This window comes from Canis lupus, chromosome 18, assembly GCF_011100685.1.
Source record: "Canis lupus familiaris isolate Mischka breed German Shepherd chromosome 18, alternate assembly UU_Cfam_GSD_1.0, whole genome shotgun sequence".
Taxonomy (NCBI): Eukaryota; Metazoa; Chordata; class Mammalia; order Carnivora; family Canidae; genus Canis; species Canis lupus.
In genome coordinates this window covers 40269830-40284647 of record NC_049239.1, presented here as the reverse complement: position 1 = coordinate 40284647, position 14818 = coordinate 40269830, and the positions used below count along the sequence as shown (strand labels likewise).

Here is a 14818-nt window from a genome sequence, read left to right as displayed (position 1 = left end):
TGAAGACCAGAATATCATATTGCATCTGCAAATATTGGCAATCTAGAAACCTTGTTTCTGTGGGTCTAATCAACTAGGGAATGTTGGTATATCTTCCATTTTGAGTTCTGCACCCAATTACTAATATGTGTGGCAGGCAGGGGGTTCCAAGCCCAGATTATTACTCATGTTTCTAACAGACTGGCTGTTGATTGGAGCTTTCAGTGACCCTCTTCCTTGGATTATAGTTTAAGGTATCCACTCTAAGTTTCCTTCCCTGTTCAGATACCCATCACAAAAGGTTGTTACCTGGACATTTGACTGAAATGGCTATAAATCTGGGGTTCCCAGGACCTCTCCATGGGTTTTATTGAACTGCTACAGTGGCTCACAGAACTCCGAGACACATTTTGCTAACTGGATCACCAGTTTATTATAAAAAGACATAACTCAGAAACACCCAGATGGAAATGATGTGTAGGATGAAGTATGGGGAAAGGGTGTGAAGCTTCCATGCCTTCTTAGAGGACACGACAGGTCCCTGAATCTCCAAGTGCCCATCCATCTGGAAGTCCCCAAATACCATACCTTTCAGTTTTTATGGGGGCTTTATTACATAGGCATGATTGAATAAATTGTTGATCATTGGCAATGGATTCAACCTCCTGCACTCTCCGTGCCCCCTTCCCAAACTTAGATGAGCTAGGGACATTCCAAAAGTCACTTCATCAGTACCATAGCAGAAGATATCTTATTCTCTTCCAACACGTAGGAAAATTCCAAGGGTTTTAGAAACTGGGATGAGAACCAACTATGTATTTCTTATTATAAGTCACAATATCACATCTTTCCTCAGTGGAAGCACACTTTTCTAAACCTTGAGTGTTCTATCATATGAGAGATGCAACATATTGATAAGCAGCTTTCAATTCTGGAGGGTACATATACTGTATGGGTGAGCCCACTTTCGAGCTCACTTTTATGCAGGATACATAGCAAAAAATGGCTCTTCAGACTACATTGTGAACAGTTCTATACCTCAGTCTTTTTCATGTAACATTCTAACATTCCCCAAATGGACATTGGGATATCACAATATTATGTGCACTAATAGAAGCCTTCAAAGATTTTAAGATCAAATTTCTTTTTTACTTCAGCAGATTTACTCTTCTCATTTTGAAAAATAAGTATTATCTTGCTACTGGGTCGGTTGAGATTGAGTATCTGACCATAGTATACCAAGTTATCACGAGTCCTAAATTTCCTATTATGAATATGGAGTTATAAGATCTCTTATTGATAAAGTCAAGTACTCCATGAAGAACATTATTTCATGGAATTTGCATTATGTGAAACTGGGCCTGAACAAATCCTAAAGATCCATGTAATTTTCAAGAGACCTTCACTTGCTTTCCCAGCACAGCATGGCGCCAAGGGACTTCTCTATGCCTAATTAATGGAAAAGTTAAAACAACATAAAACAAAACAAAACAAAATAAAACAAAACAAAAACTAATCCTGGTTGTTGGCAGGCTCTACATAGTGTAGTGATTACTGCAACGAATGCATTGCCACAGTATTATTACCCCAGGCTAAGGATTTCCTGAAGAATATTGGAAAATATTGGATAATTTATCCATGAAGAAGAGCTTCCAGAAATAAATATTTTTATCTACATTTCTTGGTAGGAGAAATCTATTTCAGGCCAGCCAGTTGATTGGGAACATAAAAGAATACAATTGGTAGTGAAGGAGAGGTTCAAGGACGTTAGACGTGGATGGGCTTTTTGGCATGGGTTTTGTGCATTCCTAAAAAATAATAATAACACATTCCTAAAAATGATTCCTCCCTACTCTGGTTCAACTGCTTGTGTGCAGGAAAGCAACACTTCCTCCAAGGGATACAAGTAGTGGTTGCACTGCATCCAGTGCAGGAATGCCAAAAGGCCTTTTCAGACCCATGACAGGCTAAGAAGATACATAGTTCTTTTTCTAGTTCCATAGAAACTAAAGCTTGAATATGTGCACTACTCCTGGCTGATCAAAAATTCAGTTCCTAACTTTGAGTCTTTTGAATGTAAAGCAAAATAAGGGATTAATTTCACAACAGCTGACAATGGAAGGGTTGGCAATTGTTGTACATGAAGCAGACTGTTCCTGTGGAGCTATCCTCACTCTTATCTATTTCCTTTGGTTCCTGCCAAGTTTCTCAACTAATCCCCCATCTTTCTTATATTCCAAAGTAGCTAGCCAATCCATTTTCTTCTTTCCTTGAGCAGAGCTGTTTTATTGTTGTTCGTCCCCATATCACCGTTTGTAAAACAGGATGTCACTCTTTAAAGTGAAGGATACCTCTGTAGTTTTGTTTTAAGATTATATTTATTTATTTTTGAGACAGAGAATGAGTCATAGGAAGAGGCAGAGTGAGAGAGAGAAGCAGACTTCCGGCTGAGCAGAAGCCAAAGGCAGGACTTGATTCCAAATCCAGAGATCATGACCCAAGTCAAAGGCAGATACTGAACTAGCTGAGCCACCCAGGTCCCCCACCTTTGTGCTGTAATAACAAACTTATACTCCTTGTAGAGAGGGAGATTTTCTTTACAATCATTTTTTTAAAATGCAACTAAGAGATTATTATTTTTAAACTATTTTTCTATTTCTTTCTGGGATATGTATAGGGTTATCAAATCAAATGGGGGGGGGGGAAGAACAGTGATTTTGGCATCTTTTTCTCTCTCTCTATCTCTCTCAGAAATTTGTAAGCTATATTTTTCCAGCTCTTAATTCTTCACACACATATCTGTTTTGATTGACAAAAGATGACCTTTAAAAAAAATTCACTGATCCTGGGCACCTGGGGTGGCTCAGTGGTTTAGCACCACCTTCAGCCCAGGGTGTGCTCCTGGAGGCCCGGGATCAAGTCCCGTGTCAGGCTTCCTGCACGGAGCCTGCTTCTCCCTCTGCCTGTGTCTCTGCCCCTCTCTCTCTCTCTCTGTGTCTCTCATGAATAAATAAATAAAATCTTTTTTTTTTTTTTTTTTTTTTTTTAAATTTTTTATTTATTTATGATAGTCACAGAGAGAGAGAGAGAGGCAGAGACACAGGCAGAGGGAGAAGCAGGCTCCATGCACCAGGAGCCTGACGTGGGATTCGATCCCGGGTCTCCAGGATCGCGCCCTGGGCCAAAGGCAGGCGCTAAACCACTGCGCCACCCAGGGATCCCAATAAATAAAATCTTAAAACAATACACTGATCCTTTGCCTATTAAATAAACCCTCTTGTAGCAACAAAAGTGATTTTCATTTTCCCACTAGATAGAAGAAAAAAGCTAGTTGTGCGCAATGTCTGGCGTTCCGGATTTACCTGTTCTCCATTCTGTTTACCTTAAGAATCTTAAGGTGCAGACTCCATACCAATGTCAACAAATTAAAATCCAGAAACTGCATTTTAAGTATTAAGAAATACTGCTGTAAATAATGCTATAATTATTGAAGAAAGCTAAGAATTATTTTTAAAGATTTTCTTTTATTTTAGAGAGACAGAGATAGGGAGAGCACAGAGGGAGAAGCAGACTCCTTGCTGAGCAGGGAGTGCAATGTAGGACTCGATCCCAGGACCCTGGTATCATAACCTGAGGTCAGATGCTTAACCGACTGAGCCCCTAAGGTGCCCTAGAAAGCTAACAGTTATTAAATGAATATAACCTGATGACAGGGGTCTAGGTTTTATATGCATTATCCCAATCCCCACAAGAATCTAATAAGATGGGCAATTATTATTCACAACTTAAAAATTAATAAAAATCAGGTTAAATAAGCAACTTAATGTCTCACATAGTTGTCACATAGTTGTGACATAGCAAAACTAACATTCAAATTGAGGTTGTCTGAGACATAAGCTCTTACTCCTGCAGCTTGTCATCCAAGGCTTATTTTCTTATATGGACTCAGATAGCTGAAAACCAAACAAAAATCAGGGTTCTTGGAATTCTTCTCAATAGCATTGAGATTGTACTTTAGAATCCCCTCACATGATTAATACTTTAAAGCTTCTTTCCGTATCTGATAGAAATCATAGCTCTAACTGGAGAAAGCATTTTTATTGTTCAGTATTACTAAAATATTTTTGTTGATATTGTTATTTTTGTAATTAAACATCACCCAGTGATGGAGACATGTGTTATGTTGTAACTGGCTACACTAGAGTCCATTTCATTACCATTTTCATCTTTCTCATTTAAAGTAAACCATTCAAGTCACACCACTGGAAAGTAAATAGTTGCCTATCCCAAGTCCTCCTGGGGTTGAGGATTATCTTGGGGTCATGTCCCACTCGTCACCGACTAGAAGATAAATACTCATCCATTGTAAGACCCATGTGTAAAATTTCAAGAGAAGGGTTGTCAGCCTCTTGTACAAAATAAATTTTACGATTCAAAATTCTAGATGGTGCCAAAGTAAGTGTCTGCTGTGAATGTAACAATGTAACAAAGATAATATTTTCTTAGATAAAAGGTATGTTTATTTATTCTCTGTGGTGTTTCTTAGTTTGTGTGTATACATGGGCTGAGGGAGTGGATGGGGAATGAGGGGGCTTAAATCTGACTTTACCTTACCCATGGCATTTCCCAAAAGCACTGCCTGATTCATTGTGCCCATTATTGCCAGGCAATGAAAGCTGACTGTGCCTACTTTGGAATTTGGGGAAATCCAATGGTCTAGTTAATTGAGTAAGCTTAAGTAACTTTCATCAGTAAGCCAAATCTCACCTGCTATAAGCACATACATATGTTCACATAAAATATAACTATGTACTGCTTGTTCCTATAATCATCACTTCAGGGAACTTATGACTTTGGAGTCAGATGTTGAATTATTGAATAATCATAAGGGCATTAACAGTAATAATAGACAATGGATCCATATTATGCATCTATAATGTAATAAGCTCTATAAATGGTGCTATAAATTATCCAGTTTAATCCTGACTGCAACCTTATGGACTATTATTATGCTAACAAACATAATCAAGAAATTTAGGAATACAGAACTCGAATGATTTATAGAAACTTAGATGCCACATATGAAGTTAACATCAATCTTGCCTACCTAAATCCTATGTGTTTAACTGGTACCTTGCAGTGCCATTTGTTTGCTATTGTCAGTGAGAAAATAAAACTTGTTTTTTAATTTAAAAAAACCTGATTTTAGAATTTCTACTACTCATTTCCAAACAAAGATGAAAGTTTCCTATGTAATCATGAAGCTTTTGAATACATAGACTCATTTGCCTTATAGGATAATACTATACAATAAATAAAGCAAGTGTGATTTTTATAAACAAGGATAGGTTGACACAAAGATTGAATAACTTGTAGTCCAAGAACCAGAATTAAAGACCAAGGATCCAGACAATTACTCTTTTTCTATTTGCTAATCTTCCTTGCCCTAGCCTCTTCTGTACCTATTCAAGCCCAATAAGCAGGCAAATGTGATGATCTGGAGATCTCAGTGTAGAGTGTTTTTATTCTTATAATGAAGCTGAGGCTAATCATAATATCTCAACTGATACAATCTTTGGGAACCGAATGGCATGAAATCTCCTAAATTTGGTATACTTTTGCTATTTAATTGATCCTTTAATGTTAATTCTTTGGTTAGAAGTTTGACAAAAATGACTAGAGGTAACCTTTTTATGATTATCGATTCTTTAATCATGGCACCTGTGCAAACTCTTATTTAAAGTCCAATATAAAATGTATATACAGCAAGTAATTAATTACACTTTCTTTAACTACGTTAATCATTGAATTGATTGTTTAACCTCACTTCAGAGAAAAAAGAAAAGACAGATTTAAAGAGAATATGAAGATTATATAAGGCTTACACACAACATTGGCACAGCGCAGCCACTTAATTTTTTTTCTCTTTCAAGACATCTTTTTGACACCTTACATCTTTTCTCAGTCAAGTTCTTCCTCTTTAAAATCTGATTCCCAAAGAAGACAGACCTATTTTCTCAGTGTATCTAGAAGATTGCAGGTCATTTTTTGGGGGGAGGAGCATTTTTGGGGGGAGGAGCATTGTCAACAAGCATGACAGACAGAACAGACATCCCTTATTCATTTGCCTTCTTGCTCAGTGTAGTGTTATTCTAACATTACAAACCCTTAACTACCTGCTGAATATATTCCATCATGGTATAATTTATTTTTTTATTTGCATTCATCCTGTTTTTTCTGCCTTAATTAATTTCCTTCTGGTTATGCCACATAGCCAGTTTAGAAGTCTGCTCATAAGTACAGAAATACAGTTGATCTTCAAGATGTTTTGTGTTTCTGGGACCTTGCATTGGACATTGTCTTACCTCAGAGGAAAGACAGAGACATAAGCCCAGGGAGAGGAAAGCAATAATTATAGAACATGTGCAAAAGATTTACTACTGCCAAACAATATATTTGTATAGAACACACACATACGAGACACAATGGCTTTTTTTTTTGAAGATATTATTTATTTATTAGACAGAGAGAGAAAGAGAGAGAATAAGCAGGGGAAGTGGCAGGCAGACGGAGGAGCAGGGAGCCAGATGTGGGCCTGGATCCCAGGACCCCGGGATCATGACCTGAGCCGAAGGCAGATGCTTAACCAACTGAGCCACCCAGGTGCCCAACACAATGGCTTTTCTTCACAAGAGAGCATGGATCATATAACCAGGATGCCAAAGATAAGATGAATTTTGAGACATCTGAATATTTTATTTAGAATATAGTTGAAGGGTGCCTAGCCATGCAGGCAGTCCATTAAGCCTCCAAATCAATCTCAGCTCTTGATCTGAAAGTTGTGAGTTAAAGCTCTGTGTTGGGCTCCATGCTGAGTGTGAAGCCTACTTAAACAATCATTCAATCAATCAATAAAATTCAGCATTGAGTAAGCAATTAAAAGGAAACAAAAAGGTCAACTTATTTTTTAAATTATTTTTAAATAAATACTCATATTAGTGTTTATTATATGCCAGTAACATAAATATTTTACAAATATTTACTCATTTATTCCTCTAACCATCCCAGAGCGATTTAAATAACTTTATCAAGCTCACACAACCAGTAGGTAGCAAAGCTAAGATTTGAACTAAGTCATCTCTTATAGTAACTACTGTGTCATAACTGTTACATTAAACTACTTCCCATGATCACAGATACTCTTCTGTAGAATTATCTAGCTTATCTGTGGGCACTTTTTTCCTAGAAATTTTCTCAACTTTCCTTTCATGGAACAATGTAATTTTAGGATAGAAAAATAAAGCTTTGCTTTAGGGATTTTGCCAATTTTCACAATTCTTTTAGGTATTATCAACCAAGCCACATTCAATCTCCTTCAGCTCTAACTAATATCATTTCTTAATGTGTACAGCTTTCGAAGAGTTGCTGCATCTCAAAACACCAACTCTGAATAACATCCTTCAGTATCAATGTAGATTTTTAATTATCTCTTTTAAAGAAAATGACAAAAAATGAAAGCAAACCAAATAGATCCCAAAACATGTGATAACTGTGATTTTGTTATCCTTCTATTTGCTTCCTTAAAGGGAGAATAAAGATATTCTTGCTTCATACATCACTCAAGTCAACTCACATATTCTGATGCCATCTATTTGGGACAAGAAAAACAAGAAAATCAAGATGTGGGAGAGCAATTATACCATGCCAACTGAGTTTCTTCTTGTTGGATTCACAGATTATCTACCTCTCAGAGTCACACTATTCTTGGTATTTCTCATAGTCTATACACTAACTATGGTAGGAAATATGAGTTTAATAATCCTAGTTAATATCAGTTCAAGCCTTCAAACTCCTATGTATTATCTCCTCAGCAACTTGTCTTTCTTAGACATCTGCTATTCTACAGCAATCGCACCTAAAATGCTGGTAAATTTCTTAGCATCCAGGAAAAGCATCTCTCCCTATGGCTGTGCGCTACAAATGTTTTTCTTTGGTTGTTTTGCTGATGCTGAGTGTCTTATTCTGGCAGCAATGGCTTATGACCGCTATGCAGCCATCTGCAACCCATTGCTCTATTCTGCATTTATGTCTAGGAGAGTCTGTATTTGCTCCATTGTGTTGGCATACTTCAGCGGAAGTATGACATCTATGGTACATGTGTGCCTCACATTCAGGCTGCCATTTTGTGGCTCCAATATTGTTAATCATTTTTTCTGTGATATCCCACCTCTCCTGGCTTTATCATGTGCAGATACCTATATCAACGAGCTTTTGCTCTTTGCCTTGTGTGGCTTCATTCAGACCAGCACTTTTGTGGTCATATTTATCTCTTACTTCTGTATTCTCCTCACTGTTTTGAGCATTAAGTCCTCAGGGGGCAGAAGTAAAACATTCTCCACTTGTAGTTCCCATTTTATAGCAGTCACATTATTCTATGGAACACTCTTGTTTACATATTTACGTCCCACCACCAGCTATTCCCTAGACACTGACAAGGTAGTTGCAGTGTTTTATACTGTTGTCTTCCCCATGTTTAACCCAATAATCTACAGCTTTAGAAACAAGGATGTAAAGAATGCCCTAAAAAAGCTATTAGAAAGAAACTGGACTTTTAAATGAATGAGAATTTAAATCACTTACGAATATTCCAGGTATAGTCTATTCTTCTAATATCATCATGCCATGAATACCTTGTAGGCCAACTATTTGAAATTTATCGTTTTTTAGGAATAAAAATAATTTTTTATCCTCAATACTTTAAAATACTCATCTTCTTGTGTAGAAATGTGCTCTCCAAAATTATTCTATTCCATGAAATACACTTGACATAAATACATAATAATAATTGCTTTCTAATTAGTGTTCACAAAATGTTTTGTGCACTGATTCATTATATTCTTTATTGTGTTATATTAAAGGTATATGTTGAATTGTCTGTCAACTTACCCATAATAGAAGCTCATTGGCAGCAGGGGATATATATCTTGGTTTATCATTCCAACTTCTATATAATACTGGATATATGGCATATTCTCAGTATATGTGTATTTAATGGGTGAATAAATGGAATAAGTAGATGGATGGAAAGATGAATGAGTAAATGTAGCTTTCCATGTCTGGGAAAGTGAGTCTAGATTCTGCACTTGCAGAACATTTATCATTAGGGACATTTGATATCACTTATGATAAATGATGGTGGTTTCACTGGCTCTTAGGAAATTAGATAGAAGTCACATAGCAATAGTCTTTAATACTAGAACAGAGTGAAGTTATAACACACTACTTTCCTTTGGGCTGATTAGTGTAAGAGATCCTGTTCCATTCATAGTGGGTATATGTGAAAACCAAACATTTGTGAAGATCATCAAGTATATAAACTGTATACATTGCTAATTATTGCCCATATGTTACTGAATTAATCTTTGAGTCCCTAACTTCAGGAAGAGGGTGAACAATTGCTCTGATCATTTTATTCTGTAAATTGACAATACACGTCAATTGAAGTATAAACACTTCTTTCTCTGGGATCGCTTTTGGTGATTGAATTATCAAACACTTTCTGTAGTTGATTTTGATCCTTCAGTCTCCATTTCCTTCCTTTTTTTTTTTTAATCTGGACAAAGTTGAAGGAATAAATTGTGTATTTTATTGTGTATTTTCTAGTAAACATGAAAATATGAATGACTGGATTAATTTATACTAGATGTAAGCCTATAAATGGCTATAAGACAACAATAAGATATTGCCCATTGACATGAGTTGTTTTGAGGATTAAATGAACTAATATATGTAAAGCTACTAATAGGATTTGAGAATTAGATGATCAAATATATATCAATCTCCTAGAATATATGTAAAACTTGTACTGCCAATTACAATGTAATGGTATATAATTGTTTACTATTTTCTTTTTTTAAAATTTGTATTTATTTATGATAGTCACACAGAGAGAGAGAGAGAGAGAGGCAGAGACACAGGCAGAGGGAGAAGCAGGCTCCATGCACTGGGAGCCCGACGTGGGATTCGATCCCGGGTCTCCAGGATCGTGCCCTGGGCCAAAGGCAGGCGCCAAACCGCTGCGCCACCCAGGGATCCCTGTTTATTATTTTCTAATATTATATTACTATTTGATTTTAAGAATCAGCAAAGTTTTGATTCCCAGAAGAGACTAGGCATTTCTTTTTTTAAGATTTTATTTATTTATTCATGAGAGACACAAAGAGAGAGGCAGAGACATAGGCAGAGGGAGAAGCAGGCTCCCTGTGGGAGGCTGATGCAGAACTCGATCCCAGGACCCCCAGATCACCACCTGCTCTGAAGGCAGATGCTCAACCGCTGCCACCCAGACGTCCCTTGTTTTGTTTTGTAAATTCTACATACAAGTGAAATCATAACATACTTGTCTTTCTCTCACTGACTTATTTCACTTAGCATAATAGTCTCTATCTCCATCCATGTTGTTACAAATGGTAATATTTCATATTTTTAACTTTTTGAGAAAATTCCATACTGTTTTCCAAAGTGGCTGCTCTAGTTTGCACTTTCAACAATAGTGTAAGATGACTTTACTTTCTCTACATCCCTATCAGCACCTGTTGATACTTGTATTGTTGATTTTAGATATTCTGACAGTATCAGGTGATGTCTCATTGTCGTTTTGATTTGTATTTCCCTGATGACCAGGGATGTTCAACATCTTTTCATGTGTCTGTTGGCCATTTGTGTATCTTCTTTGGAAAACTGTCAATTCATGTCTTCTGCCCATGTTTTAACTACAGTGTATTTGTAAACTATAAAAATGTTAAGAGTATATCTAATTCAGAGTTCCTAAAAGTAGCACTATTGACATTTTGGGCCAATATTTCTTTATTGGGGAGTAAGAGGAGCGTACTCTGTACAGTTTAGGGTATTTAGCTAGTCACTAGATGCCGGTAGCATCCTTCCTATCCAGGACAACCGAATATATCCAAACATTGCCAATGTCTCTCTGGAGACAAAATTACCCCTGAGTGAGAACCACTGAGCTTACTCAAGACTATATATTTGTCCGGAAACCAAGTGAAACCCATTAGCATGAGGTTACTGACTGAATATATCAGAATAATAATTCTGGTAAGAAACTCTCAGGTGTGTGGGATCCCTGGGTGGCACAGCGGTTTGGCGCCTGCCTTTGGCCCAGGGCGCGATCCTGGAGACCCCAGATCGAATCCCACATCGGGCTCCCGGTGCATGGAGCCTGCTTCTCCCTCTGCCTGTGTCTCTGCCTCTCTCTCTCTCTCTCTGTGACTATCATAAATAAATTAATTAATTAAAAATTTAAAAAAAAAAAAAAAAGAAACTCTCAGGTGTGATTTTGTTTTGTTCTGCATTATTTCCCCAATTTTGATTTATTTCTAAGATCTACTTTGATAATATGCATAAACAGAGAAATTTACATACTTTTAGTAAAATATACATATAAATTTAAAGTTGGTGAATATGTATTAAGAAGTAGGCTACAGTTGAGAAAAAAATATAATAAAGTATGGTATGTGTGGTCATTACGGCTTATGACATTTATTTTTCTGCTTCTGCCTATGGTGAGAAAGAATGTTCCCATAGAAGCTATATTATGTTTCATTATATTACAAGAAATCAATGCAGTACAAAGTTAAAATACTAAAATGATGTTCCCTCCATAATAATATCTGCATTTTAATGCAGATCTCTCTATTCATGTCAGAAATAAGTCTATGTGACAATTCTATATCTTTATTACCCTTACATTGAGCATTGGAGGTCAGGGACAAGTGAATTTCATGGCAGGATTTGAAAAATACCATTTTTTTCTAGGGACATGAAGCAAAAAATTCGTCAGTCATATTTAAAAGATATCTTCAAAAGAATACATTCATAAGTAATATTTTTCTCAGAAATAAATATAAAATATTTTCTTAAAAAATATTTTCTTGAAACACATGAGATATTTACCAAGTTGATACAGACCAGGGGTATTAGTTGAGAATCCATACTTTCTCTTAGTCAGCTGCTAACTATGCTAAGGACATGCCATAATTTATAATTGATATGTTGTTATTAGTTCTAATTAAGTATGTATATGCCCCATTGCCTTGTTATATAAACATAGTTATCATTGTTTATAAAAATCAAGATTTTATCATAACACACCATTTTCCCCCTATAAGATGGTAAAGGATCTTATGCACCACATAATTATCATTTTTGTTTTAGGTGTTCTTGAGCAAACTAAAGAAAAATTTCCTGGCACCACCTCCTGGTGTCATCCCTCCTCAAAGATGGAAGCAACATCAAGAATACTGTTCTCATCAGTGTTTAACCCATTCTGAGATAATGTATGATAATCTGGCTGGATCAGTCATCATTATTGAGAAGCAGGATATGCAGCTTTTAACGTTTATTCTTAGAGGAACAACCATCCCTCCTTCTTCTTCTCAGAGGATAGGGTCTAATAGCCATATGTCATGGTCAAACCCTGTTTTAGCGCTTTTCCACAAACTCAAAATTCACTAGTTGGGAGAGCACCAGCTTCTTTTAAAGCCTGATTTCGAGGCTGAAAAACAAGCTTTACAATTGAAACCATGAAAGAAGATGAAATCCTGGCATTACCACAAAGGGGCACCACCACATGTCTGGGTGAGCAAGAGCTGGAATCCAAACCTTTCAGGTGGACTGTAAAAATAATGCCAGATTATGTGACCTGAGTTGCCACCTCAGCATTTGTTCTCGTTGCATATTGCTCTGCTACAAAACTTGGTGGCTAAAAAATGACGATTCATTTTGCTCAGGAATTTACCATGTGGGAAGGGTTAGACAGGGGTCATCTTCCTGTTCCCCAGTATCTGGTGTCTCATTTGGGGTCACTCAAATAGCTGGTACTGGAATAGCTGGAGGTTGACAGCCCATCTCTTTTTTGTGCAGTCTTATGGATTCTCCTTTGGTCTCTCCAAGTGTTCTCTTCAATAAGTTGGCCTCAGAATAACCCAAGAGCAAGTGTTATAAAAAAAACTAAGGCAGATATTCTAGTTTCTCATGTCCTAGCCTCAGAACTCCCAGAACATCACACCTTTTGTCTTCCATTGAGAAGTAAGTCATAAAGGTGACCCTAGATTCAAGGGGTGGTGTGTCAATGAATCCACCATCCATCTTTAATCCACCACAGCATTGCATCATAGTTGATTTCCTTAATTTCTCAACCCTATATATTTTTCATAGAGGCATACAAGTGGGTAGCCAGTAAAGAATTAGTTTGGAAAAAATTAGCTTAACCCCAATTCTTTCTTTCCTATCCAAAATGGTGGCTTCCATGATTTCCTACCTTATTAAGTCAGTGATCCTTTCCATTTCCACTAAAAAGAGTTGTTGACAGAATCCCTGACATTACTGCAGGAGCAAATATGTACATTTAGGACTGTGAACGTAACAAACAAAAATGTGGTGACACCTGAAGCCTTTTACTAAACCAGGAGTCCACCATCTAAGACTCCTCCAAGAGGGGATATCCAAAGACAGTGATGGTACACTTTAGATGATCATCTAGGGTTTTTTTTTCCCAATTTAGAAGTCTGCTGATGTTGATCTATATGTAATACAAGTCATGAAACAGGATGCATATATGTTCTTGGCTGCTTATTTATCAAGCCAAACATTCTGGTCTAATTCACTTGTCCCCCAAATTGGGTGGTCTTCTTGATCATTTGGCATAGCCTGACTGGTGGACTTGAGTTGATTTTGTCAGCTCACTTACCTTCATCCAATAGAAAGACCACCATTGAAGTAGTAGTTAGATCTTTTATACTTCTCAGATACCTGAGAATCACTGCTCCTTAATATCCAAGCCAAAGTATGATTGAATTGTAGGTCAGGGAAGACATATGGAAAAATGAGGTTGGTTAAGTGACAAGCCCCAGGGTGCAGGCCATGTTCACATGAGGCTGACAGGGGTAGACATTTATCCATACAGAAAGATTAGCCTTTTCAGGACTAATTTTCCAGTATATAAGGTGTCATATGAATCAACCAGCCCAGAGTTGATATCTCCATCACGAAAAACAAATATATAACAAGGCTAAAATCTGTGGCTACAGTGTAAAACTAGGCAGTTTTACTTGGAAGTTTTTTTTCCAGTGACCAGAGGAACTGTTTTCATCTGGTGGGTGTGGTAAGCCGAATAACAGCCACCCAAAGAGGTCGCCTCAACATTCATATGCTGCAAAGCATCAACCCTTCCCATGACTTGATGAAGATCAAGAACCTCTGGTCCAAACATCATAAGTGCAAATACAAGACGTTGGGCTGAAGTCTAATCTGTTAGCTCAGGCTTCATAGTTAAGGAAACACCATCTTTCCTGTTTTAATCAAGGGGATGGAGTCCAATTGCTGATGTTGAAGCTTTATAACATGTGGCTTCACTGCTTCTTCACCTCAGCATCTTCCTTTACTGTTTTCATATTGATCTGTACCTGATTTCCATGCAACTTTGCAAGAGGACAACCTGTAAGGAACCACTCTTGAATAAGTTAATTCTTATCTATCATTCCTGAGGAATAGCCCGTCTGTGTTAGCTTTTTATATTAACAAGCCTTGCTTCCCATTTCACTAGTGAATATATTTTCACAGATTTTATGTCAGCCACTATGATCAGTATGAGTGCTGGCATTTATAGAGGAATTGGCTATTGTTGATTATTCCTGCTTGTAGTGCAAGGTTTTATTGACTGTTCTGGAATGCAACTCAGTAATTCATTTATATCTGGCATCTTTAGTTATTCACACATGCACAAATATCTTAATCAACCCCTTGATATTTTATAATTTTTACA

The 14818-nt window shown here is 36.9% G+C and overlaps 1 protein-coding gene across 1 annotated transcript; it reads left to right on the top strand.

The window, feature by feature from the left end:
- Nucleotides 1–7659: 7659 nt before the first annotated feature.
- On the top strand, nucleotides 7660–8598 carry OR5AS1 (olfactory receptor family 5 subfamily AS member 1). The gene has a single exon (XM_038564479.1). It carries the CDS (start codon nucleotides 7660–7662, stop codon nucleotides 8596–8598), a length of 939 nt encoding a protein of 312 aa, XP_038420407.1.
- Nucleotides 8599–14818: the final 6220 nt, after the last annotated feature.

Excerpts from the sequence above, each read along its gene's own strand:
- OR5AS1 (XM_038564479.1), top strand. The coding sequence starts at position 7,660 with ATGTGGGAGAGCAATTATACCATGCCAACTGAGTTTCTTCTTGTTGGA.